This window comes from Ambystoma mexicanum, chromosome 8 (genome assembly GCF_040938575.1).
Source record: "Ambystoma mexicanum isolate Mex_15411 chromosome 8, UKY_AmexF1_1, whole genome shotgun sequence".
In the NCBI taxonomy this organism is placed as follows: domain Eukaryota; kingdom Metazoa; phylum Chordata; class Amphibia; order Caudata; family Ambystomatidae; genus Ambystoma; species Ambystoma mexicanum.
In genome coordinates, this window is record NC_090929.1 from 152,152,205 (window position 1) to 152,179,698 (window position 27,494).

The following is a 27,494-nucleotide window of genomic DNA, read 5'->3' on the forward strand; positions in this document are numbered from 1 at the left end:
CCCCTCCCCCTCCCTATACTCCACCCCAACACGAAGTACCTGTCGCCCAAACATTGTTGACACTCAGAACTAGAGCGCCAGCCTAAACTTGAAGCTCCAACAAACAATCGTGGAGAAGAAGAGGAGCGGGGAAAGGGAATAAGAGAGGGTTCCCTGACTCCGCAGCTCATACCATTTTTCTGATCATTCCGTGGTCTTTTAGATTTGCAAGGGGGGTGAGCTGCCCCCAACATGCCATCCTCTGCTGCGTCTTCCGTTGGCTAGATTGCAGTAATTCACTCTGCAGGGTCTGCCGCCTGTTCCAGGATCGCTGGTTCCTGGGCTTCCGGCCGTCTCCCAGTGGGGTTGCGGGCCGCTCTAGGTTGGGATCTCCCTCCTCGATCTGTTGGTCTTGTCGTCCAATCCCCCTCAATGTGTGCTTCCGCCCACATCCAGGCCTCTTTAGGGTCAGTGAAGTGAACTGTAGTTCCTTTATGGTAAATTTTGAGCTGGGCCGGAAACAGCAGTCTGTATTTTACATTCATGTGGGCTAGTTGCCTCTTCAGCGTTCAAAGGACTGTCTCGCACACTGTACCTCCTGGGTGTAATCGGGAAAGAATGCGATCTGGGAACCATTGTGGGTGATTGTTCCTTTGGAGCAAGCCATCTGGAGGAGCGCGTCCCTGTCTCGGTAGTTAAGTAATTTAGCTATTGCTGTTCTGGGTGGTGTGCCTGGTATAGGCCTGCCCGGCGGCATTCTGTGTGCTGTCTCCACCGAGAAAAACTTAGAAAAGGAGTGGGGTGCAAAGATGTCTACCAGCCCTTGTTCCAAGAACAGCTCTGTGCTGGCCCCTTCCTCCCCTTCCGGAAGGCCAAGGATGCGCACATTGTTGCGGCGCGATCTACCTTCTCCCTCGTCCACCAGGGTTTCCAGTGTCTTCAATCGGTTCAGTGCTTGCGAAAGGTGTTTATTGATGCCTCTGATGTTTTCTTCGGTTCCCGAAATGCTTTGTTCCACCTCCCCTGTGCGGGCGGTGAGTTTCAGTAGGTCGTGGCGGAGAAAGGAGACGTCCACCGCTATGCTGTCCATTTTCATCTCCATTGAGGAGCGGGAATTAGCAATGGCAGCCATCACATCTCTCAGGGAGAGGGTGTGTTCGTCACTAGGGGAGGTCTGTTGCGGTGTGCGGCCCACTGGTACCGGAGTACCTGCTACTGCGAACTGGTCCATCCTACTTTGTGATGTCGCCTTTTTCAGTTTGTCCTTGCCCACCTTTGGAGCGGGGAGACGGGTCGGCCATTTCGTTGGTGCTGGGGCAGTATTTGGCGCCGATAGCGGTGAGTTTTACGAAGTTGGAGGGTATACACGCGGGAAGTCGATGCCCTGTCTTTTATCTTGCTCTTATCAGGATAGTGTGGGGTCGGTTGAAACTGAGGTGTGCAGGGTCTTGTCCTCCTCCGTCCCGCTCCTAGGCCCCAATATTTATGTAGATTGATCCAGACTCACCATTATCTAAATGCTAGTGGGCTTCAAAGCGGTTTCAACCTCAAGCACAGTAGGGGTAAAGCGTGTTCGTATCTTCCAGGGTTTCGGCAATGCTGTTGTGTGGGCTGCCGGTTGGTGTCTCCAGGGGAGGAGCGGGCCCGACGGCAGTCCTTGTTCAGTGTGTCCCCCCATATGTGGGGCGCCGCAAACCCCGTGGGGCAGTCCAGTTGGTGGTTGTCAGATCCACCCGTTGGCACAGTTGTGGGTTTCAATGTTCAGGAGCAAGCAGGTACCTGGACCTTGTGGGGTTGCGTGCAGTATTGTAGCCACGATCTTCAGGTGTCCCCTCACTTTACCAAGCCTCAACCTCTTGTATTGGCGGTGATGGTGTCCCACGTAGGAGGTCAAGCGGCGGACTAGGTTCTATTGCTCCTCTAAGGAGGGAGGGCAATCAACGAGCAGGGGAGGGTCCCTGCCACTGTCGGGGTACGGTTTTCCCCTGAGGTCTGTCCCTGCCACGGCCAGCCAGCGTGTATCCCAGTGGGCCTATGCTGCCCCCACACCTGCACACAATATGAGTGGTGCGCACCCATTGCTCCCGCGCACTCACCCTCAGTCAGGTCTTCAGGCGGGGCGCGCCTTCCCCACTCAGCATCCGCCACCCGATGGGATCAGACCACACACCGAAGTGCAGCAGGGGTCGGCCGCAGTGCCCTAGCTGCACTCAGGCTGTCCCCGACAGCGTCCTCTTCATAGCCGAGGCAGTTTCATCGGGCGGGGGAGTGAGCGGGCATTAAGTGTCGGCCATCTTGGGAGGGATGTTCGCGCCAAGGAAGCACTTTTTCTGCCTCTGATTTTAGCCGGTTGGAGACACGAGTCGCCTTCCTCTCCTTGTCGCAGTAGTATTTGCCTTTAGAAGCAGCTGGGTATGTTTAGTTCCAACGCCCAGCCACAGAAACAGGATATTTTACAGGATATCTGTGGCGGCTGCAGGAGCTCAGATGGACTTGCGTCCTCTCAGCTCGCATACTAGCCACGCCCCCAGTGTCTCGGAGCATTTTATTTGAAAACGTCTGGCAGATAGAACAGCCCTGTATGTCATGCATCGGGTGCAGATAGTAGAGGCAGTTGTCGTGGAGATCTCCCAAGTACACATTCTTTAGGCCGCATCGGGTACAAGCCTTGAAGAGGTTCTTTCCTCTTGGTCTCTGCCATGCTGGATGTAGGCCTCATAGTCAGAGGCAAGAATTTGCTCCAATGGGTTTCCCGGACATCAGAACTGGAGCAAATCTCAGACGTAGTCTGAGTTAAGGATTGCAGAAATGGTTGGTAAATGAGCAAAATTTGTGTAAAAAATCAAAGAAAACATCATATATAATCTAGATCGAGAGAATATTGAGGACTCCCAACATTTCACATGCAGTAAAAAATCTGGAGATTGCCTCAAGGGGGTGGGGGCAGCTAAGGCAGCACTTGTCATTAGCTGTGGAAAATATGACCCAAGGATGACTATATTAGAGGACTACACTTTCAGTTTAAAAATTCATAAAGCATGTGAATCTATGAAAGATCGAATGCTGGTGAAGTACATTTATTCAGGATGTCCCTCTTGAAGTTCTCCCATTTAGAATAAGAAGGTGGCATCTATAAGACAACAAAACTAATAGGGGGCCCCCCCTTTATCCATTTTAGTCTGACACGTACACCAACTGCCCAAAGTGTGCTCAAGACACACTTTCCAAAGAAGGGTTTGTATTACCTCTAGTTTTAGCATTAAAATCTTCCACTATTAAACCTGTATCAAAAGGATATTTTATCCTCCAGTTTGCCTATGATAACTTCCAAATCTTCCATGATGAAACCAATTTTAACTTGTGGTGATATATATACACACACTTTGCAGATGATGATTGTGACCTATCGACACAGGAAGTGATTACATTTCAATTCTTTTTGCAAGAATAAAATTGAAGCAACTTAACAGCACACCTAATTCACAAACCTACAGCTCTAACAATATATGGAAGCACAAACATGCATACAAAGGTATTCAACACCACAAGACACTGCATAATTATTTTGGCACGCTAGACACAAAGTAATAGTGGGGCTTGGAGCTCAAGGATGATGGAGATTTCATTGCTAATAGTTAATCTTTTCTTGGCAGGATTCACTCGATATCTAGTCTTAGGAACATTGAATTATTACACAATTTAATTTTCTTACCTGAATGTCTACTGGTAACGCTCCTTAGGATTTTAAGCGAGGAAAATTGTGAAATTGTGATGAGATTCCATTTGTTGGGCGAGCTGGAGATGATAGAAAATTCTGAAAGGAAAAGTGAGTCATTCACTCATTATTCATCAATTACTGTGCTCGACTTAGGCAATTCATGTTAACATATTGCCATGTACCGAACCTAAAATGTTATCACATTTGTAAGAACCTAATGATAATGATTTGTTATTTATATACCACCTTAAGCCAAAGCGCCTTACAGAGAACATATTTACATACATTTATCATCCCAACCGAAGTTGGTACTCATTTATCGACCTCAGAAGGATGAAAGGCTGAGTTGGCCTTGCTGGGATTCAAACCTGCGACCTGCAGATCACACATAGATCGCAGCAGCGAGCGCTCAACCTGCTGAGCTATCTTACCGGCAAGGTAACTTAAGATACCTTAAAAATGTTCAATTTTCTTATTAATATCTTATTAATATCAGATTTATTATATCTTCCATTATCCTACCATGCACATAACCTACTCCACAATAACATATACATAGCCATGTAAACAATATCCAAGGTAAGACCCACTAAGTGTCAGATATAGACTAATATAAAATATCAATATTAAGATTCATTTCATCAGCCATTTTCACATTGGATTCCGGGAGAAGGACTTAACGTGCAAACTAATGGTAGAAAACGTACAGTATGATAGATATAAGCACAGCACATTAGGATGCAAGCGATCAGGACCAAGTACAATGACAACAATTCATTCAGCAATGTAAATGCACCTCAATCAGGCTCTGGATAAGCTGAAAAGCAGTTAAACCATGACCCTTACTAGCATGGGCATACATGAAAGTTAGAACTGAGTAAGTAAAACAGACTCCGCAAAACAAGGTTCTGGACCCAAAAGGGGTCGTAAATAATTTCAGTGCATCTCAGCTATTCGAACTGGACCAGATTGATTTGCTGCATGCATAAATCTTGTCTTCCAGTCAGCTGTCATAAATTTAGCCAAAGGTTTTTCAATGTCAGCATCATTTAAAGATCTACAAAGAGCAAGTGCCTTCAATACATTGATGATACCTTTGGCTTTCAACATAGGTTCCAGACAGTGAAATCTTAATGATTTGTCCAGTTGGCAGAAGAAAAAAAAGAGATATGCGACATCAGCCCAATTCTTCAAAATGTTCCTGCAGTGGAAAATACTCTAAATGCAGCCCTGCATTAAAGTACTTAAATTACACTGCTCCTAGCTGCTGTTTTGATATATCATTTCATTTTCACGATTCAGCGTAAACCCTTGCCAGCAGCACACGATGGGTGACCTTTTCAAAGCAGTGAACACAACAGGGTGCCTACTACAATCAGCACACTATTTGCAATGAGTATATTCTTTTTGTATCGGTTTATTAAAATGTTATCAACAGTACATCTTGGTAGAAAACAATAAGCAGCTTAAAGTTTCATTCCAGTAGAGTGCAATCCAAGTAAGGTTTTAAAAGAAACAGAGCAGCGGCATGGCCCATACTTAAAAGACTAACTTCTCCCGATGCAGCTTTTGTTCATCCTCTCTACAATTTCATTTATGTTACAACAGTGCAGACCAGATTTCAGCGTTTAAGATGTACTTCATTCTAAGTATGCTAAACTATATGTAAGGAATTGCACAGTTCATGGTGGCATCAAAATGGACCGGTACTGCAAAGACTCAAAAACTCATCCCGACTAGAATGTCTACTTTCTTTTCCTGCCCTAAGAGCCCTCTGCACATGGAAGTCACTTTCAGTCGTTGACCACCCTACCAAATCCCATACCACGTTACTAAATGCCAGAGGAGCAGTACTTTTCCATTGCATCACAATTCAGCGCTTAACCAGGATGAATCCCAGGGCTATGAACTTTCTGTTAACCCTTCCTTTTTTCCTCTTGGGGTATTTTACCCAGCAGAAAGACATTCAGATTAAGTGCTAGCTCCCATTTTCTTATTTCTGGTTGGCGCGTCACCATCGATTGCCACGAAGGCCTAACTTACCAACAACTCCATACCATGTGCAGGAAGTTAACCGGGCTAAGAAAATGCAACCATATTATCCCCAGCTGCACTGGCTACAGATTTAAGCATACATGTTCAGGACAGCTTGCATCACAGACAGAACAGTCACAGTCAGAACGCTACTCTACGTGGCTGAGAAACTGATCCTCACTTGAGGCCAACGCATCCCCAGAAGGCAAAGCACTGCCATACTGGAAACAAAGAATTGCAAGAGAGAAACAAGAAAATCGGCCTTTTCCTGCTATAGTCCTAGATTCAGGAACAAGTTTTCAATTCAGATAAGATTGGACCCATCAATCATACACTGAAGGCATGACCTGAAGAGCCTATCATTGTCAAAGATTGTCAATCGTTGATCGCTTCACTTAACCTTACTTCTGTCCCTACAGAGCCCCACCTCTATCTCCCTACCCATCAATGGCTCATCTGCTACAACAATCCCCTACTTGTAATGCCCCAAGTACGCTCTTTATAAATCACGCCCTATACATACAAAGCCAACTTCCCCCATGCTGAGCCCATTCTTGATTTCCCTCCTAAACAACCTGTATTTTGTTGCCTACCGCTCCTTGCAAATGATCATGGCTGATTCATCTGCCTCCCATACCCATGTTATGGCCATGTCTCATTCTTTATTTTTTGGGGTTGAAAAAATGTAAGTCCTTTTGTTACTAGATTTCTCTAGAACCACTATAGGTGTAGGATCCTGAGAATCAAACCTTAGAGGGCCAGCAAAGGTTTACCACAAGCGTTTAACCAAACTCTCACTTGGCAACTAGGACGAGCAGGAAGGCTTAACCCCTTTAGGGCTAAGGACATCAATGTTAGCTCTGAATTCCCATAGGAAATCATTGTAGACTCCGCCCACTCCCCCTTAGTTTAAAAACTGCTGATCAGGGCATTGGTGTAAAGTATAGATAAAAACATTTATTGTATACACTGTGGGACATGACAAGATCACATGGATCATATTTCAAAGACATATCGACCAGGCTTACAAGAGGCCATTTTACAGAGTACAACATTAAATTCCTTTCATATAGGAGGACAGGACAGGTCATAGGCACATACAATCCCCCCCCCCCCCCAACAGTCATATTTACAACATTGGAAATTGCTGCATGAGTGGGGGTTTTCCTACAACACCCATGCATTTTTTCGTCAATTCAATGACGGGTGTCCAGATGGCAATGTATTTAGCGTATCACCCCTCATACAGGGTAGTCATTTTCTCAGCAGGCAAAGTATCCCATATCTTAATCCACCACATCGGAATGGATCACTGGGCCCTCAACAGTTTTCCAGCTTCAGGCTATAGTCAATTTAGCCTCTAGGAGTAGATGACCTATTAATGGAGATATAGGCCCCGTTAAGGGGAATACCCCGTTGCCTGTGTCCCCCCAATAACACCACCCGGGGTTCCATAGGCACCGCCAGTCCCTTATTGTCTTACATTTTTGACAGAATAATTTTCTCCAAAATATGACCATCTTCTTACATGTCCACAACATACGCGAGAGAGAGAGAGAGAGAGAGAGAGAGAGAGAGAGAGAGAGAGAGAGAGAGAGAGAGAGAGAGAGAGAGAGAGAGAGAGCCCTCCTCTGAACATCCATGCCAGCAGCTCCTTGAGTAATCATCGGACATGAAGTTTAGTCTTTCTGGGGTCAAGTACCAACGATAACAAAATACATTCCCTGTCTGTAATACACTTTGAAGATTTATGCATCCATGTCCATATTCTTAACCAAGTGTCATCCTCAATTACCTCCCCAATGTCCCCTGCCAATTTGGTCATGTATGGAAGGCGCACTATAGGATTACCCATATCCAGTAGTCTGTACAGCTGCGAGACATGGCGTTTGGAGATTCTCCCCTGAATATTCAGTTCAAGAGTGTTCAACGATCTAGTGGGACGAGCTACGCTCTAGTGGCATACCTTTTCCTGTGGGGGTGAGAAGCCCAGTGTCCTAGTGCCCAGTGTCTCAGTTGGGTATATGCAACCTTTCCCTTTCAGTTATGTTAAAAGCGGTGTTACAACCGTTAAAGGTCAACGGTTCACCATTTCTAAACCTATGCTTCAATTGAGTGAGCCCCCCCATCCTGCTTAGCCTAAAACCTTCTTGGATCCATACCTGGCTGGAAGTCCGGGTTGCCCCCAAATCGGTGTCAGCAGGCCCATGCCCAGTGTAGCAGCCCATTGTCATAGAGCCCTTCCTATGTAATATAGTGTCCTTTTGGTCGTGGTCAAGCTGGCGACCTGGAATTTTCATTAGGGCCTTTTTTCCATATATGAGAGTGTGACCGCAGAATGTCCCTGTTCTATACTTATCCATTTCGGTTGCATCCCATCATCTGCCCAGGTAAACGCAGGGGATAACTGCGTGGCTAAATTATACCGGAACATATCCAGGACCCCCAAGCCTCCAATCTTGCGGGTTTCAATAGTACCCTCTTAGATATTCTTGCCCGTTTATTCCTCCATGTGAATTTAAGGATTTTCCCTTGTAGTGTGCCAAGCTCTGAATCAGGAATCTTGACATATAATGCCAGACAGAGGTACAGTAGCTGAGGGATGAGATTCATCTTAACAGCAGCAATTTTTTCTTGTCGGCCCCAACTAGTGAGGTCCTCGGACAGCTCTTGGAATAGATGCGGGAAGTTGCTCCTGTAGACTTCAGAGATTCTCCTGGGAAGTTGTACTCCCAAATCGTGAATAGATTCCCGAGACCATTTTAAAGGGGCCAAACCCACAACTAGGGGTAGATCAGGTGGTCACAAAGACGTTTAGACTATGAGATTTATCGTAATTAATATTAAAACCAGACTCCTGACCAAATTCCTCTAATTCACCCAGCACCTCCCCCAGAGAGGTTCGGAGATTCTGCAAGGTTAGCAGGATGTCATCCGTGTAAAGAGAAGCCTTATAAATTACCCCCTCAACTTCTATTCCCATTATGTTCACGTCCTCATGTGGCAGGCTAGCAGCTCCATACTAGGGGCGAAAATTAGTGGGGACAACCGACAGCCCTGCTGTGTACCTCTAGATATTTTCAGGCTAGCAGAGAGTACTCTGTTGATCCGGATGTAGGTCGATTGTTCCCTGTAAATTGCCATAACCCATTTACTGAAGCCCGGACCATTCCCTACTTGCTCCATAACCCCTTGAAGATAACGCCATCCCACCGAGTCCAATGTTTCCCAAAATGAACCCCGTTTGGTCCCTCTTGATGATCTTTGGTAGTATCTCCATCAGTCTGTGTGGCAGAATCTTAGAGAAAATTGTAAAGTCGATATTGGTGAGTGTAATAGGGCGGTAAGAGTTGCATAGTGTTGGATCTTTTCCCAGTTTAGGTATCAGTCATGTGTTTGAAACCCCCATGGAAGTAGCCCATCTACCCGAATCTAAAATTGAATTAAAAAGATCTATTAGATGAGAGACCATGATGGAGCTGAACATTTTATAGAAAGGGGCAGTAAAACCGTCCAGTCCCGGGGTCTTATTTTTCAAAGATTTAATGGCTCATTCTACTTCCCCCTAGGGAAATGGGGACCTCCAAGGCGTCGCTTCTCCTCTGCAGATAGCCTTGGCAGACCCGCGCCAGCTAGGCATTTAGTTTGTCTGTTGATCCGACAGTCCTCTCCCCAGAAGACAGACTTAAAATGAGCTTCAAGTATATCCCTTTTTACAGCTTCACCCCCCTCTGTACCACCCCTTGAGTATCCTGCAAGGCAAGCACTGCATTACGATTTTCAAGTTTCTTCAAATTCGCCACCCGGAGACGATTTGCCCGATTACCATTGGCATAATAGTACCGATTTGTTTTTAACATTGCTTGGGCCGTTCTTTTTGCCAGGTGCTCTTCTAATTTCTTACGAGTTATCCACAGCTAGCGCAGAGCCGCTCGTGACCCCATTCTCTTGTGTTCCTCCTCTGCTGTTTTCAGGTCCTGTTCTAGTCCTACCCAAAATAGGTGCTGTGCCTGGTGTACGCTGCAGTTTCACTAATTAGTTTCCCCCATAGCCACCGCCTTCATGGCGTCCCACATGATTCCCAGCGGAGGTCCTGAGGCCTTATTTTCCTGGAAATAATTAGTTATCACCTCGCTTATCTCTCTACAATCTCTCTACACAAAACTGGGTCACTTGGTACCGATCATCTAATTTCCATGGCCGTCTAGTTCTCTCTGGCCTACCCGCCACAGAAATGTTAAGTGAGACACCGGGACGTAATCTGAGAGTGTCCATGTATTTATTTCCACCCCCCCCGGACACATGAATACAGGTCATTAGAGAGCAGTAGATCATCCAGTCTGGAGAAGCCCACATATGCATGTGAAAAGAACGAAAAGTCCCGTTCTTCCCCATTAAATAGCCTCCAAGCGTTCACCACCCCTGGTGCCCAAAGGAGCGACTCCAAGGATATGGCATGCTTAAAATCAGGCCTGGTAGGAGGTAAGGTCTTATCCACCAGTGGATTGGCCGCCACATTGAAATCCCCTCCCAGCAAGATGTGTTCTTCCACAAAGGGAAGTGCACATTGAAGGAATTCCTTTAGGAAAGCCTCTTGTCCATTATTGGGGGCATATAGAGACATTAACGTGAACATGCATGCCCATAGTAGGCCCTTAATAAGCCCATACCTACCCAGATGGTCCTGTAGGACCTTAATCTTAGATGAGTGAACCTGCTCCACTAGTAGTATATCCATCCCTTTCGTCTTTGTGTTAGCTGAGGCAAAAAACTGTCTCGGGAATGACCTATGATGCAACCTCTTTACATCTCTCCCGAGTAAATGGGTCTCCTGGAGAAAGGCTACGGAAAGGGACATTTCATGCTATTTCCTCATTATGGATTTTCTTTTCATCAGGGAATTCAACCCTTCAACATTCCATGTGCACATCTGAATACAGTCCTCACCCTCCTGACCCTTTGTCGCACTAGCCATCCTTCTCGCAGTGACCTAGAATAATGCTCCCCTACTCCCTAGGTTCATAAGAACGTACAAATGTAGTGTGAATCAAAGTCAGCCCCATGGTGAGTTTTTGTAACGTCCCCGCTCCCTGCCTCCCCAGGACCAACAATGCGCCCCCCTGAGTGCAGCCCCCGCACCCAAGTAACTGGAACAGGAGATGACGTGCATTTGAATGCTATTCCTCTGGAAGCTGTTCTCCCCATCCTCCTGCTTGTCCTCCAAAGCCTCGCACTGGGCTTCTAGGGCTTCCAACGTGTTAGAGCATACCCCCACTTCATACGATTGCTCACACAAGGTGTCCTCCCCTTCAGGGACCCGCTACTCCGTCTCCGCCACTCTTTAATCCAGCGCTAACATCTTATAGGAGAGCGCCTCTGTCTTTTTGTGAATTTCCCATCTAATTTCTGCGAGGAGATCCTGAAGATCCATTTTGGTGGACATCTGTGTAAGCAGAGTTGGGAGTGGATCCGCCACATGGATCTGGGCTGTTACCGTTTTGCAGCGTTTATTCTCGTCAGTCGGCTGTAGCATTGTGGAGATATCACCCTGTTTACCGGATTTGGGCGTCTTCGCCATGTCGTCCACCAGTCGTACTGAATATTGGAAAGGAGCCTCCAGGGACCACCACTCTCTGCACCCCTCTCCAAGCCACTGGCCAGCCTTGCACTACTGTGGATTCACCCCGCCTGGCAACTGGACAGACAGCCCTGAGAACCTCCCTGCCGTTGTGATTACTTCAATGTCTGCATACAGGGGGTGCACTAGTGAGCCGCACCGGGACTCACCCTGGGTAAAACAGCAATCACAGTTTTAATGGAGGAGCCCGTTACAGTGACCCCGGGACCACACTTTTATGATTAAACTTCTGAGCCAGAAATGTACTGCAGGGTGCATGCCCACACCACCTGTAGACCCTTGATGGGCTGGGCTGGAGCTCTACAGCAGCCCCTGTATCGTAGCTTTCATATCAAGGGCACCAGAGTCCTCACTCCGGCATCAGGCAGGCCCATGCATTTGAATCATGTTCCCACAGCTGACGTTTTATCCAGCTTACAGGCCTCATCAGCGTGGAACCGACCCACTGTCCTGGATCCCTGCGCTTAATATATTATGCAGGCGTGGTATGTGTCTGGCTCCCCGGGATCAGCATGCTCCAAGGTCAGGGGTGCCATCCCTTGCTTCAATAAGTATGTCGCGTAGGAGAAAGGCCTCCTGTGGTGACCGAATCCTCCGGAGAAGCCGCATTGCCACCGGCTCAGAATGCCACGTTCCTTATGCTCCAAGCGCCACAATGCCTCCCCCTTTCAGCAGACGATCTCTGGCACAGTGCTGAGGTTGGAGACCCCATCCCGCCGACATGGCCGCCCCCACGCCTTTCCTCCCTATATTGATCCTGGTCGGGCACTGCAGCATAGCATCCAGCCACACCGGAGACCGCAGAGTCGTCTCCTGGTCGCAGAGCCCTGGGCTGCGGCAGTTGCCAAGGGAGTCCGCTTCCCCCCTTCCAGCACCAGTCAGCAACACGGACATGGTGCTCCTGCACCAGCTCAGGGGCACAGGCCGCAAGTGCCAGCCGATTGCTCACCAGTTCCCCATAGAGGTTGCAGTGCCGGTTACAATATTCAGATTGCCGTGCTCGGGCCCGCCATCATGCAGAGCAGCCTCCCTCACATCCGATGTAATCTGTGGGTTACAGGCACCAATTTCAGCCAGAGAAGCATCCAAGGGCAGCAACAGGGCTCACACAGCCCATACTCTTCTTTCTATACAGGATGGAGAGCCAGGAAAAGGGGCATTTAGCATTGTGTTCTTTCACTTCGCTGGAGGCTCTTAGGGAGCCATCTTACCGATGGCGCAGCTAGCCACGCCCCCCCCCCCGCCGTTAAGATGGATTTAAACAATCTAATGGTGGACAGATTTCAGGAGGCTACCCTGGTTATAGTTGAGTGGGGAATTCTTAAAGGTTAGCCAAACCCAATCAAGGTAAGTATGGAGAGTGGTCATGGCTGAAGTCTCAGCAGTGAGTGATTGGTCCACACAATGAGTCCACACAGTGAAGCACACAATAATTTCACTTAGACAGGTTAGTACAAAAATACTTTATTACAGGCACAAAACACATTAGAAAAATGAAGCCAGCAAGTAGTAGTATAACACAACACTCGGTTATCAAACATATATACAGTCACCTTAGGTTTGTAGAAATGCATACAATAACTTATTCAATACAATGAAAGTAAGCAGTGATGCAGTAAGAAAGTCCAGTTCACAAGAATAATGCTCTAACTGTAGATGTCCAATCCCTATGTTGACTGGGGCCTTGTACCCAAAAGTCACGTTTCTTCTAGGAGAGGGGACAAGTAGGAAGAGTTCTTGTGGTGTTGAAAAATGTTCCACAAGACTTGTCAACAATATTACAGGTAAGATTATTTTCCTAACCTTTAGAACAAATGTTTGAAAGTCGATGGAATGGAATAAACCAGTTGGATCCAGTAGAAGATGCCCAGGAGCTGCAGGTGCAGAGGTGATTCGGGTCGGATGCAGAAGCTCTGTGCAACCCTTCTTGACATAGAAACGCAGCAGGCACCAATTCAGGCCTCTTCAGCTCTAGGACATTCTACCAGACAGAGGAAAGTTGGTTCCAGCAGGTGTGTCTCCAGTTGCAGTCAAAGAAAACCTTCCAGGACAGGATCCCTTAATGATGGGAAGCTGAAACTTGGTAGGAAGTTGAAGTGTAGCACAACATGGCGACCATCGAAATAACATGCGAAAACACAGAACTGTGAAGATTCTGTCAAGGTGGCCCACTGGAGAGCTGGTTGGTCCACCAGGTGGTCCAAGGATGATTTTGAGAGCTCAGGATGGCTGGATCACGAGAAGGCATCTATACTGGTTATTCCCACCAGTCTAAGGGAAGCGGTTAGGCAGAAACCTGTGCAGTTCCCTTTGGGAACACTGCAAAAGATTTAGGACTACAGGTGTTAGCAGTAAACCCACTTGGTAGCAGTCTGTACCACCCAGATTTACCTGGTAGCTGTGGCTGAGCAGTCAGACTTCCCTCAAGAAGAGTTAGGCAGTATGCAAAGTATACACAATAGGCACTCAGATACAACAATACAAGCAAACACTGACCAGAGCTTTGGTATCAAAGTATATAATTATTTATTTAAAAACACACTGTTTGAAACACTCCAGCACTCTTATTGTAAAACACTCTAAACACAGTTACTATTATAATATATACAACCCTTATTCCTTATTCGTTAAGTCTTAGTTAACACCACTTATTTTCATACAGAGGTGAGCGCTTAACTATAGATGGCACTCCAATAAGTTCATGAAGAAGGGAGGGAAAAAGACAGAATATGTGAAGATACACCACTCTAAGATTTAGGAATACTTTTAGCAAGGCAGAAGAGCAAGAGTCACTTGTGAGCCAAAGTCCATAGGCTGGGCCCACTCTTAGAGAGAGCAGAGCACAAATGCGCCCAAGATCACACAGTTATACTAGGCTTAGAAAGTCTTGCAGAGAGTTTGAAAAGAGTTGAGAGGCTCAGAAAAGTTTAGCCAGGATGTCCCAGGCTCACCCAGGTTCGAAAGCCGGGGGATAACTCTACCCTGTACAGTCGGTGGCAAGGGAAGCCGGGCGGGACACGGTACCTTAAGTGGGAAGGATCCTCCAGAGCTGGCAGTTGTTCCTGGCAGCGGTTGCAAGTCTCGTTGTCGTCCAGGGGAAGAGAAGATCTCGACTTGGAGGAAAGATGAAGGTCGTTGCACTGCCAGGGAAGAAACCAGCCGCAGAGTTTTCCGGTTAAAGGTATTACCCTTTAATTCGCGGTCGTGGTAAAACGTGGTATCACGGTTGCCGGGGTGCTTGGCACAGGCAAGGCGAACACGAGATACGTCGGGAAGGCGATAAAACGGTGAAACTGGTTATCCCCACCAGTCAAAGGAAGAAGACTCTCCAGCAGGAGATCGCCTCTGTCGTTGGGAAAAGTGGTGAGAGTCCAGCAGGGCTCCACTGGTGGTGTCGCCGTGGCAGGTCGGCTCAGCTTCTTCCTCATCGGATTCTTAGGTCCTGTGGCGACTTCTGAAGTTCCAGTCCCCAAAGCCCTGCTTTTATGCAGAAAACCCCCATTCACTCAGCCTAGCTGTCACTCAAACATGCTAAGTGGTGAGCCGGCCGGCTCACCACTTGGGCCAATCAGGACGGAGTGCGACTTGAGTTGCCTAGGCAACTCAGTCCAGGGTGCCTAAATCCCCCCCCCACCCCTCCTAAGTACCCCAGACAGAGTGGCACCACTTTGGAGGGCTTCTGTGGAGAAGCCCGCCAAAAAGTGGAACAAAGGGCTCGACTTGGGTTGGAGTCACAGAAGAGAACACAAACGCCATTTTAGAACCAAGTTTTGGCAAAAAATACCAACCGGAGAATTCATATTAAATAATTAAACCAGCAGTATGTTCGAGGCTATCGTAATTAAATAAATAAAGATAGTAGCCTCGAACAATGGGAAAATCCCATAGGGAAATATTCGCGGTTAAATATAAAAAGTAGTATCCACTGCCACCAGCCAAAACTTCATCAGGGGGGACGGAGACGTGCCCCCTCGACTAACAGACCCTGGGGCAATCGAATTACCCCAGCCAGTACGTCCACAATATGATGGTTTGTACTTGTTCTGTTCAGAATTCAAGACTAGTAAAGTCAATGGTGACTTTACATGCCCTGGGAGACAGTAGTCAGTCCCAGGGTATGGAGTCTATACTGGGGGGTCACTATGACACCCCTGTGTTACTGCACTGAGGGTCCTGTGTACCACACATCACAAAAACACATGAAGCCCTATGGAGTAAAAGACCCCATAGCCCATTAAACACATCTAGAGTCAAAGAAACACACTCAAATCATGCCCAAGAGTGAGGGTAAAAGAGTCTCACTCTTGGCAGGAGAAAAAAATAAACCCCAAAAATCCAGCAAAGCTGCTGGGGGACTCACTAGGTTAGGAAATTCAGCCTAAACAGAGAATTCTCCCTAACAGAAGCATTGTAGAGGCCCTTCGCAGATCAGGCAGTCCCAGCAGGGCCTCTTTGAGAGTCGTCCACAGATCTTCAGTCGGCTGCTCCTCTAAACAGGACTCTTGGCTCCAATGCTAATCTGAAGAAATGGCTGCAGGAGTCCTCTTCTTATCCCTAATTCTGTCTGGAAGCAAGTCCAATCCCACCAATGGTAAGGATCTGTACCATTCAAACAGCCAACAGTGTTCCAATCAGGGACCACTGTGGGTTTCACTCATGCCTGCACTCCAGACTCTGGCACCACAGATGTGGAGTAGGACCAGACAGTCCCACTCACTTCCTGGGTCCACACACAAATGGCATGCAGTAGCCCACGAAAACAGCAGCTTTCCTGAATGTTTGACCATATAAGGGATTTCTTGACTTGAGAAGGAAGGAAGACGCCCAATAAACAATATGGCCAAAGGACAAGCGAAAAACCTTGTGGCACAGCCATTTACTGCACTAGCCACGTTTAGTACTGCAAAAATGGTAAACATGTAATTGCTGCCACCAGCTCGTCTTCCGGCATATATAAAAGTAACCATACATCCCCAGTGTAAAAGACTAGGGTGATACAAAAATATCCCCACTGCACTGCATTGCAAGATGCTGTGAGCACTGTTAAAAAGGTACCCAAACAGGTAAAAAGACAAAAGGCAAACATTGTTTTCCAGTACAGATAGTCTGAAGGACTGATCAGTTTCCCCCTGACAAATGAGCAAAAAGCCAGGGGAGAGAAGCTACAGCCTTCAATTCCATGTAAAAAGTCAGGACAAGTTCGAAAACAAAACGTTTGTGGGTCCATAGAATATGGAGAGGAAAGTTGCCTAAAAGAGAAATATTTCCTAACATACACAAGAGATGGTCTAGCAATGGATTAACCACACAAGTATGGCTAAACTACATTATTTATCAGCATAGTCGCGTTAAGTCAAATATATACACACACACATGTGGGATACATTACTCACCGTAATCGTATTTCTGATGCTTGTATCGGCTTAGATTCACATGCTATGCATAGGACGACATCTAGTGGAAGCTGCAGAGTATTACAGTTGTTTTCTAAACCGGAAAAGGGACCTCGACAGGGCGTGCCAGTAATACTATCCCTAGTGTGACATCCACTGTACCCATGGTCCTTCGCGCGTCGAGGTCCCTCAGATTGTTTTGTTTCTGACATGAGGTAGCACGAAGTGTAGCGTGAGTACAGGTGTATTAAAGCAGATATGTATCAGATAAAGCTCATTTAAACATCTATGCACCTTCTTTCCAAGGGGAGGAAGGGTGGGCGCATGTGAATCTGAGCAGATACAAGCATCAGAAATACGATTACGGTGGGTAATGTATCCCTTCTGAGGCTTGCGGAATCTGCTTAGATCGCATGCTATGCATAGATTAGCAAGCATTGTTAGGAGAAGGTGGGAGGTTGTGAGAAGGTCCAGCGGCAAATAGATGTTTTAGAACCGCATGTCCAACCTGTGTATCTGCTTTGGAATGCGTGTCAATGCAGTAGTGCTGAGCGAAAGTGTGTACTGAGCTCCATGTAGCTGCTTTGCAAATGGTGTCCTGCGGGACATTTGCAATAAAGGCCAAAGTAGCTCCTGTACCCCTTGTGGGGTGAGCTCTTGGAGTGAAAGGCAGTGTTTTGCTTGATAAAGAGTAACAGAGCTGTATACATCTGACTATCCATTTGGAGATGGTATTTTTGGAAATGCGGTCCCCTTCTATGCCTTCTATGCCTGGTGCTACGGAGAGAAACAGAGGGGTTTGGTCTTGTTTACATAGTAAAGGACCGCCCTCCTTACATATAGTGTATGGAGTTTTTTTCTCAACTGTGCTTGTTGGGTTCTGAAAGAAGGCTGGTAGCTCAATGGATTGGTTTACGTAAAATTTGGAAATTAATTTGGTGAAAACCTAGGGTGTGTTCGTAAAAGCAATTTTTCCTTGTGGATGACAAAGAATGGGTCCTGCACTGACAATGCTTGAAGTTCAGTATCTCTTCTTATGGATGTGATAGCCACTAAGAAGGCAATTTTATAAATATGGTGTTTAAGACTTGATTTATGCATTGGCTCAAAGGGAGGTCCCATGAGCTTTGCAAGTACTACATTGAGATCCCAGCCTGGCTGTGTGTTTGAAATTGGAGGGTTGAGTCTCTTTACTCCCTTCATGAATGCTTTAATGATGGGAACTTTCCACCACAATACTTTACTCAGAGGTGGTGTGTATGCTGATAAAGCCGCCAGGTGAACCTTTATAAAGTTGAATACTAACCCAGAGTCTAACAAGTGGAGCATATAGTGAAGAATGTGGGATGAAGTACATTGTAAATGGTTTGTTTAGACTGGCACCACATTACAAATCTCCTCCACTTGTCGAAATAAAAGTATCTGGTGTTTGGTTTTCGAGCCTCCTTGAGGATATCCATACACCTCTGTGGTAGATTTGGATGTCCAGGAGCCATGCTACCAAGTTCATTGAGTGAGGTTGAGGGTGTACTGTTATTCCCCTGTGTTGGGTCAGCAAATTGGTCTGGCACGGGAGTTTGATGGGATCGCACATCGCCAGTTTGCGCAGATGTGGATACCATGGTTGTCTCGCCCACATGGGAGCAACTAGGATGAGCATCATCTGGTCTTTGTGAATCTTGTCCACCACCCTGTTCATTAGAGGAGTAGGGGGAAAGCCTAAGCAAATTTCCCTGACCAGCTCATCCATAGGGAGTTGCCCTTAGAGTCTAGTTGGGGAAACCTGGACGCAAAGTCTGGGCATTGCTTGTTTTCTTTTGTAGCGAACAAGTCTAGCATGGGGTAATCCCACTGTGAGGAGATGTGGTCTACGATATTTGTGTCTAGTTGTCACTTGCGTTCCTCTAGTAGGGGATCTCTGCTTAGCGTGTCTGCTACAGTGTTGAGTTCCCCTAGAACATGTGGGAAAGATAGGAATATCCCCCGTCTGAGTGCCCATATTTTCTGTGATAGCTTGGACAGATTTGGAGAATGTGTTCCCCCCTTCCTGTTGATGTAGAACATTGCATTGAAAACAAAAGATAGAAATGAATAGGTCCAAGGATGCTAGGCTCAGAACAACACCTCCACATGTATTATCAAACTCTGCATTGCTGAGGAAGGAATCACTCTTCAATAGTATGTTGTAGAGATAAATCTCATTTTTTTATATTAGAGTTGTGTGCAAAAAGACATAAATCCAACATTTAGAGAAATTAAGACATCAAAATGGTTTGCAAAAACAGAACAATCAGACAAAAAACAGAAAGATATTTACAACACACAGTGCCCAAAAAACATTTTTTGGGACAATCTCCAAATTGTGTGTGTGCAACAAACCCGACTCCTATTAGGATTTGCCAAGAAATTCACATATTACAGTGTACATATTCAAGTCAACATTTGTGGAAAACACATAGAACAATGGTGGGTACACAAAATTATTTTTCTTGCGTAAACAGCATTAATGTGCTGTAGTTTTGGGGGGAGTAGTGCGTCTACACCAGGTGTTTCAGCCGTTTCTAGGTGGGCTAGGTGTGCCTCATCTTTAACACGGCCTTCATCAGGACGGAGTTCTGTGTAGATTGACGTCTGTGCTGCAGGGGAAGGAGACTACAGTCAGGGGGGTGTCTGAGCCAAAATTATTTAGTTTCAGTGAATCACGTGTGGTTGATGTAAAATCAAAAAGCACATAGCTTACCTATGGGTTAATAGATTTCACAGGCGCTAAATTTGAGATCTGCTAGCCGCATGAGCTGGTCTCTGTATGATCCTGTTGCAAATAACAGAGAACGAGAGAAGCAAAAGGAGGTTGAAGCTAAACATGTCCCCGTTTAAAAAGGCATGAAAAAAAGTCAGGGAAAAAAGTCTTACCTCTCGCTGGAGGTCGAAAAATGCTGATCCAGGGTGGTATCAGTGGGAAACAGACACGGCTTGCACAGCTAAAAAATATATATGGCTCAAGGTGAGTGTGGTTACCTAGTAACAACTGTCTCATATATATAGCAGTAAGTGCAGGGTTTATTTTAAAGTACCTGTGAGGGTTGCAGCATGGGCAGCCTGTCTGCAAAAAAGTACGAGCTGGAGCTCCTCAGGCTGCTGAGTCACAAATGAGACTCCAGGGGCCTGACTGCAAAGCGTTGGTAACGCTGTTGCTAGGTCCCTGTAGGTATTTATATGTCGGCCATCTTGGAATGGCCCTAGAATCGAGTGGGAAACAAAATGATGGATTCTGCTCCATCCGGGGGGCACAAAAAAAGCTCAATCAATTTTGGGTGTGATTAGTGTCAACGCGTGTCTAAAAAGTTAATTTAGACAATATTGTTGACAAACGGTTGTCATGGCAACCGTAAGCATTGCGAAGCGGCATTGGTTTTTTATACTCTGAAACATAGCTAATGGCCCCATGAGGTTGTGATTACCGAAAATACTTCATTTAAATATGTTGTGGCATGGATCACAAAATGTGTATGTGTCTCAGGAATCTCAGCAGAGAAAAACCATAATTAAGTAAGTGGACAGTTTGTATTGTATTACTAACAGCCCGAGAGGGTGAGAATTAGGGCGTGTCGCCTGGAAACTTAATACATAGTTTCATAATGACAGAAAACATTTGGAATTAACAAAGAAAGTATAGTTTTTCATGTAGGTGATTTCATACATTGACCAAAAAAAAACATTGCCTTGGGCACATGCACAAATATGCGTGTGTGACCAGGTAAATGCAAGATGCCATCATGCCGAGCAAATGCATAGCTTTGCATACGCTTGTCTGGTGACCGGCTTGATACTGAGTTATTTGCAGTAGCATTTTGGACTCTTTCCTTTGATGGAAAGACTAACCCTTCTTCTGTGTTTACGACAGCTCCTAGGTACTGCTTGGTTGTGTTTGGTACAAGGCTTGATTTTGTTCTTGTTTATTGAGAAGCCCAATTGGAAGAGAACGTTTACAGTTCTTTGAGTATTTTGCCTGCAAACCTGGGGAGACTCCCCTGTAATCAGCCAGTCGTTCAGGTAGGGGTACACTGGGATTGCCTCCCTGCGCAGGCATGCTGCCACCACCGCCAGTACCTTGGTGAATACCCTTGGAGCGGATGCTATGCCGAAGGGTAATACCTTGAATTGGTAGTGCTGGTTTGCTATCTTGAAACAAAAGAGTCTTCTGTGCGCTGGGAACAATGAAATATGAAAATAAGCATCTTTCATATCCAATGTTGCCATGTAGTCCCCCGCTTTAGCAGAGGGATTACGTCTTGTAGCTTTGTCATGCAGAATTTGTGTGGCTTGACATAGGTGTTTGCAGGGCGTACGTAGGTCTAATACTGGGTGCATTGTTAGATTTTTTGGGCACAAAGAAGTAGGTTGAATAGATATCCTTGTTTACCTGGTTCGCTGGGATGATTTTGATGGCGTCCTTGAGCAGCAGCGTTGCAACCTCTTCTAGAAGGATGTGTTGTTCCTCCTTTGTGGTCGATTTTTGATGTGGGGGATGGTTTGAGGGTCACTGAATTAACTCCACGCAATAACCCCCCCCCCGCTACGGTTCGTAGTACCCACTTGTCCGAGGTGATTCCCTCCAGGCATGGGTGGGGACCTGAAGCGGGTGGTCATTGTTTAGGAGGTGTTGCTCCACCTCTGGAAGTGGAGAACCTCCCCCGGCCACAAGATCTATGCTGGCCCCTTTGGAAACCTTGCAAGGCTTGTCCCTGATTGTTGTCCCAGGATGAGCCTTGATTTTGCCCATAACCTTTGCAAGTTTTCTCCTCGAAAGCTACAAAAATTGCTTCTGCCTCTTTAGCCTGGTGCCTTATTAGTTAGCTGGCCTAATGATTTAAGAGTGTCATACTCTTCTGTGGCAGATTTTAATGCATCCTCAACGGCTTTCCCGACAAGACATTGGGTTCTATCAGCATGTTGAGGAGTGTTGCCTTTGTTTCAAGTTTAAATCCAGATTGGCAAAGCCATGCATGGCGTTTAATGATTGTCCCTTTTGTAATGATCCTGCCTTCATTATCTGCGGCAACTAAGTTGTTTTTTAAGATGAAGTTGGACAGCGCCTTGCCTTCCGCTACTGCGAGGGACAGCTGAGATTTCAGGGGTTCTGGGGCTGAAGTTATAAATGTTGCAATTTCATCCCACTTGTGGCAGTTGTAGCTTGGCAATAAAGTGGTATCGTTTGCAATCCTTGTCTGAAAGGCTGCTGAGGTGGCCACCCTCCTCCCTATAGCGTAAAGCTTCTTGCTTTCCTTATCTGGGGGTGCTTCAGATGAAGCTAGCGGTGTTCCTGCCCTTTTTCGCATAGTGCCGACTACTAGCAAGTCTGGGTTCAGTTGACCTCTTATGTAAAGTGGGACTGCGGGCGCAGTGCGAAAAATCTTTTCAATACGTGGGTTCACAGCCCGTGGTTCGCTTGGAGTTTCTAATGAGGGCTGAATTCTTCTTTGTATTGATTGAAGGAGGGGAATAAACTCGGTAACAGCTTTTTTGTCCCCTAATATGTCCTCCACAAAATCCTTATCCAATTGCGTTTCCTGGGCCTGGATTTGGAAATGCTCTGCTGCTTTTATGAGCATATCATTAAACTGAGGTTGGTTGTCCACTGGTGAGTCTGCCACTGGTGGGTCTAGGTGATCGGGAGAGGGTAGGATGTAAACGTCTTCCTCATCAATTTCATCATAATAGTGATCTCTCCCCCCCCCACCTTGGTTATCCTGCTCCTCAGTGTCTGAATTGGGATTACAGAGATCATGTTGGACAGGATCTTGCTGAGGACTAATTAAAAGGGATTCTGGACGTGGCCTTTTTGTTGGGGGTTGTGAGGTGGATGTGCCACTAGTGGCTGGTGTATTCTGTAGGCTGTGTACTGCATGTGGGTTCTTTCCAAAGAAATTTGCCATGAAGGACACCCACGCATTACCCTATCAATGTCTTCACAGGACCATTGAGAGGAGCTTGGTATATTAGATGTTCTAGTTATAGTAAGCGGAGTCTGTGGTATTTCTGGAGTAGGCTGCTTGTGTCTCATGGCACTTGCTAACCCTCCCCTTGGGAAATACTTGCTTTCTCCTTGAGTGATGTACTACCCTTCTTTTTATGGGAGTGGTGACTCTTAGAAGAGTGTTTCTTCGACGTTCTCCCTTTAAGGAGAGTCGCTGGGACATGTTTTTGCACCAGCTGGGCTATTTTTGAAGAACCAGTGCTTTTTGCCGATTTTGACATTGGTGTGGAGTGTCAAGTTTGGGCAGATGGGAGGTCCGAAGCTGCATCTTCCGATGCTCGGCTTTCAGCCACTGTATTGGACACGGCATCCACGTTGAGTTTGTCACGCAGCTTTGGGGCCTGTCGTGTCGGAATCGAGATCTTGAGTGCCCAGAGAACAGGGAGCTTGTAGACCTACCCCTTGACGCTGTGTGTATCCTTGTGGACGATGATGCCGTAAACTTTCGGCCATGTGGCATGTGCTTTGTGTGGGCTGCACTGTGTGTGCTACTGCCGCCGGGTGTCGTCTTCAAAAAAGCTCCGCCGATCTGTCTATTGGGGTTGGTGGGTAGTACATGGGAATCGATCGGTTCCCCATCGCTTTTGTTGTCCGAAAAGACAGCAATCCTGCCGTAGCTGGATGCCCCCTCCTCGTCCAAGGCGGCCTCGGCCTGCATTGCGTGGTGGGCCCAAGGTCCGGTCTTTCGATCCTCGAGTGTTTTCGGTTTGAAGAGCTGACAAGCTCGACAATGGCCCTCGTCGTGGTCCCGTGCAAGACAAAGGTTGCAGACCCGGTGCTTTTATTGCAACTAGGGCAGAATTTAAATGGTGTGTTTACCATATTTGGATGGAAGGGCAGCCAGGCGAAAATAGAGAAGGTAAAGGGGAATATGCATTCTCTTAGAGGCCTGGGAAATGTCCACCCCCTCACTCTCCCTAATGTTTGGGCCTTCCAAAGCCGAAAGGGTGAGTCGAATAAAGGTCTTTGTCAGGCATTCATCCTCTTCACCACCGAAGATGTTCTCGAAAGTCGGCGACTTAAAGGATAGAAAGAGTAACTAACTCTAATTAATATCTAATCAATGGCGTTAGCCGAATAGGAACTCTGCGATTTAGCGTCCGTCGATGATGGTGGAAAAAAACAATCTGAGGGACCTCAACGCGTGAAGGACCATGGGTCCAGTGGACATCACACTAGAAATAGCATTACTGGTACGCCCTGTCGACGTCTCTTTTCGAGTTTCGAAAACAACAACTGTAATACTCTGCAGCTTCCACTAGATGTCAGCCTATGCATAGCATGTGATCTAAGCAGATTACACAAGCCTCAGAAAAAAATATACATATATATGGGATACATTAACCACCGTAATCGTATTTTTGATGCTTGTATCTGCTTAGATTCACATGCTGTGCATAGGCCGACGTCTAGTGGAAGCTGCAGAGTATTACAGTTTGTTTTTCGAAACTCAAAAATGAGCGTCGACACAGGGCGTGCCAGTAATACTATCCCTAGTGTGACGTCCACTGTACCCATGGTCCCTCACGCGTGTAGGACCCTCAGATGAGCAAGTTACTTACTAACTGGTAACGTTCTTTCGATTGGATGTTCCTCCAATGTATTCCTCATCTTAGATGTATTCCATCCAGCTTTAGCTGCTTCGGAAAAATTTTTGCCAGAGGGCTCCGTGCGTCGATGTCATCGAGTCGATGGTCCCTCTAAGGCCTCCGTCGAGGGTGATGTCATTGGTTGTATAAGTAGCACGCGTGGCGCCTGTTGGCCTCAGTTACGATTTTCCCCCTTCATTATTGATTTTTCACTGTGTAGACTGTGCCGGGAGACAGGTATTTGCCTTGCGAGAGTTGGAGTGGCAATAGCCGGGAAAAATCTACAGAGGGGTAGGATGGGTGGGCGATGAGGAATACGTTCGAGGAACATCCAATCGAAAGAACGTTACCAGTTGGTAAGTAACTTGTTCTTCAAGTGGATTGTGTCCTCCAACGTATTCCTCATCTTAGATAGACTCCCAAAGCAGTATGGACAATTCCTCTGGAGGAGGGGTTAGATTTTTCGATACTCTTAGACGGCTGAGTATAGTATTGCTTTTCCAAAATTAAGCTCCTTAGACTGGGAAGCATCCAGGCTATAGAATTTTGAGAATGTGTGCAGGGAGGACCAAGTTGCTGCTTCACAAATGGACCTTATAGGAACACCTCTTTGTAGGGCTGTTGAAGAGGCGATGCCTCTGGTGGAATGAGCCCTTAGACCTTCTGGTGGGTCTTTTTGTGCCAATCTGTAGCATTCTGAAATACAAAGCACAATCCAGCATGATATTGTTTGCTTTGTCACTGACTGATTCAATTTCTGCCTGTGTAGCCAATAAACAGTTGATTGTCCACTCTTAAGCTTAGAAAGCCGATGTAAAAGCTTAAAGCTCTTTTCGGATCCAACCTGTGTAATCTTTCCTCCTCCTTAGTAGGATGAGGTGGAGGATAGAATGCGGGTAAGACAATTCTCTGACTTAAATAAAAATCAGATACCACTTTTGGTAAAAAATGAGGGTTTAACCCTCAACACAACTCTGTCCTTATGGAACACAGTATAGGGTGGCCCAGAAGACAGTGGCTGCAATTCGCTCACTCTTCTTGCAGATGTTAAAGCAACTAGGAAGGCAGTTTTCCATGTTAGTAATCTTAATGGACAAGTGTGCAAAGGTTCAAAAGGAGCACACATTAAGAATTTTAGGACCAAATTGAGATCCCAAATTGGCACTTGAAAAGGGTAAGGGGGAAACACATTAGTGAGTCCTTTTAAGAATTGTACTACCAAAGGAATTTTGAAGTAGGAGCAATCTTCTGATGAGCGCTTGAAGGTGGAAAGCGCCGCAAGATGACCTTTAATGGTTCCAACGTTTAGACCTCTATGTGCTAGGGACAGGAGGAAGGACAGTACTTCCGGAATAGAACATAGAAAAGGATCGACATTCTTTTCTCTGCACCAGTTGCAAAACTTTTTCCAACGACAACGGTATAGAGACTTTGTTGCTGGCCTTTGTGCCGAAAGCTACACCTCCATGACGTCATCTGGAAGGTTCCAATCCTTGTAGCTCAGCCTTTCAGACACCAAGCGTGAGGGTTGAGCGTTTTGACCTCTGGATGGAGTACCTGACCCTCCATTTGAGAGAGAAGGTTCTCTCTCTGAGGAAGACGTACTGGGGGATAGATGGACATGTCGAGAAAGGTCCGGGTACCACGTTCTCCTGGCCCGATTCGAGGCAATTAGGATCATATGGCTCCCGAAGTGTCTCAGTCTCCCGATGACCTGAGGAATGACGGGAATCGGAGGGAACGCGTACAATAGTGGGAAATTCCACTCCACCACGAACGCGTCCCCCAGGGCTCCTCTCGGGGGAAATTCCCTTGAGCAATACCTTTCGCACTTCCGGTGGATTCCGGTTGCAAATAGGTCCACTTGAGGGGTTCCCCAAAGGGCAAAGATCTCTTGAATGACTTCCTGAGCCAGTTCCCATTCGTGGGACACCGTGCTCTGCCTGCTCAGAGCATCTGCCGTCATATTCTCTTCCCCGGCTAGGTGAACTGCCGTTAAAGAGATTCCTTCTTGAATTGCCGAATACCAGAGTTGCATTGCCTCTCTGGACAGAGGTAGTGACCCTACAACTCCTCTTTTGTTTAGATAATGCATGGTCACTGTGTTGTCCATCATTATCAGGACATTCTTTCCTCTGACAGACGGCAAGAAAGCTCTCAGCGCTAGTCTGAGTGCTCTCAGCTCCAGAAGGTTGATGTGTAGTTTGGACTCAGATGGACACCAACGACCGCTGATTGTCAGATAGTTGGCATGAGCTCCCCCACCCCTTGAGTGAGGCGTCCGTCACTACTGTGATCTCCGGCCCTGGTTGCCAAAAAGGTTCTCCTTTCAGGATATTCTCTGAACAAGTCCACCATAGACGATCTTGACGAACCTTGTTCGGAATCTGGAGAAGATCCGTCATTCGACCTGAGAATTGGGACCATTGAGTCTTTAGAGCCCATTGAAGGGATCTCATTCTCAGACGTGCCTCTGGCACTAGAAAGATGCAGGATGCCATGAGGCCGAGTAACCTCAAGAAGTCGTAGGCCTGGAGATTTTGGGCATTTTGGAATTTTGAAACCATCTGAATAATGTCTTGAGCCCTCGACCTGGGAGTCGAGCTCTTTCCCAGGGATGTGTCTAGTACAGCTCCTATATATTGGAGCCGTTGAGAAGGTGTCATTTGTGACTTCTTGAAATTGAGGGAGAAGCCCAGTCTGTGGAGTAAGTGGCAGGTGACTTTCAGGTGATCTAGCGCCTGCTCGGCAGAGCTTGCTCTGATCAGCCAATCGTCCAGGTAGGGGTAGACATGAATCCCCCCTCTCCTGAGGTGCACTGCCACCACTACCATCAATTTGGTGAAGACCCTCGCGGCGGAAGTCAATCCGAATGGCAGGACTTGAAACTGATAGTGTGAGTCGCCAACCACGAACCTCAGGTATTTTCTCTGCTTGAGATGAATCGGCACATGAAAATAAGCATCCTGGAGGTCCAATGACACCAACCAATCCTGAAGTTGAAGGGCCTGAAGGATCTGAGAAAGGGTAACCATCTTGAACTTTTCCTTCCTGAGGAACTTGTTCAAGTTTCTCAAGTCAAGGATGGGTCTCAGTCCTCTGTCCT

The 27,494-nt window shown here is 46.6% G+C and overlaps 1 protein-coding gene across 4 annotated transcripts in view; it reads right to left on the reverse strand.

Annotated features, from left to right (window-relative positions):
• Positions 1-27,494, reverse strand: part of CNTRL (centriolin) — a 1,220,196-nt gene that overhangs the window by 36,842 nt on the left and 1,155,860 nt on the right. For all 4 annotated transcript variants that reach the window (XM_069609523.1, XM_069609522.1, XM_069609524.1 and 1 more), the window contains one exon: positions 3,692-3,793. In XM_069609523.1, coding sequence (XP_069465624.1) covers positions 3,716-3,793 — 78 coding nt within the window. In that variant the 3' untranslated portion in view covers positions 3,692-3,715. The remainder of the gene's footprint in view (positions 1-3,691; positions 3,794-27,494) is intronic.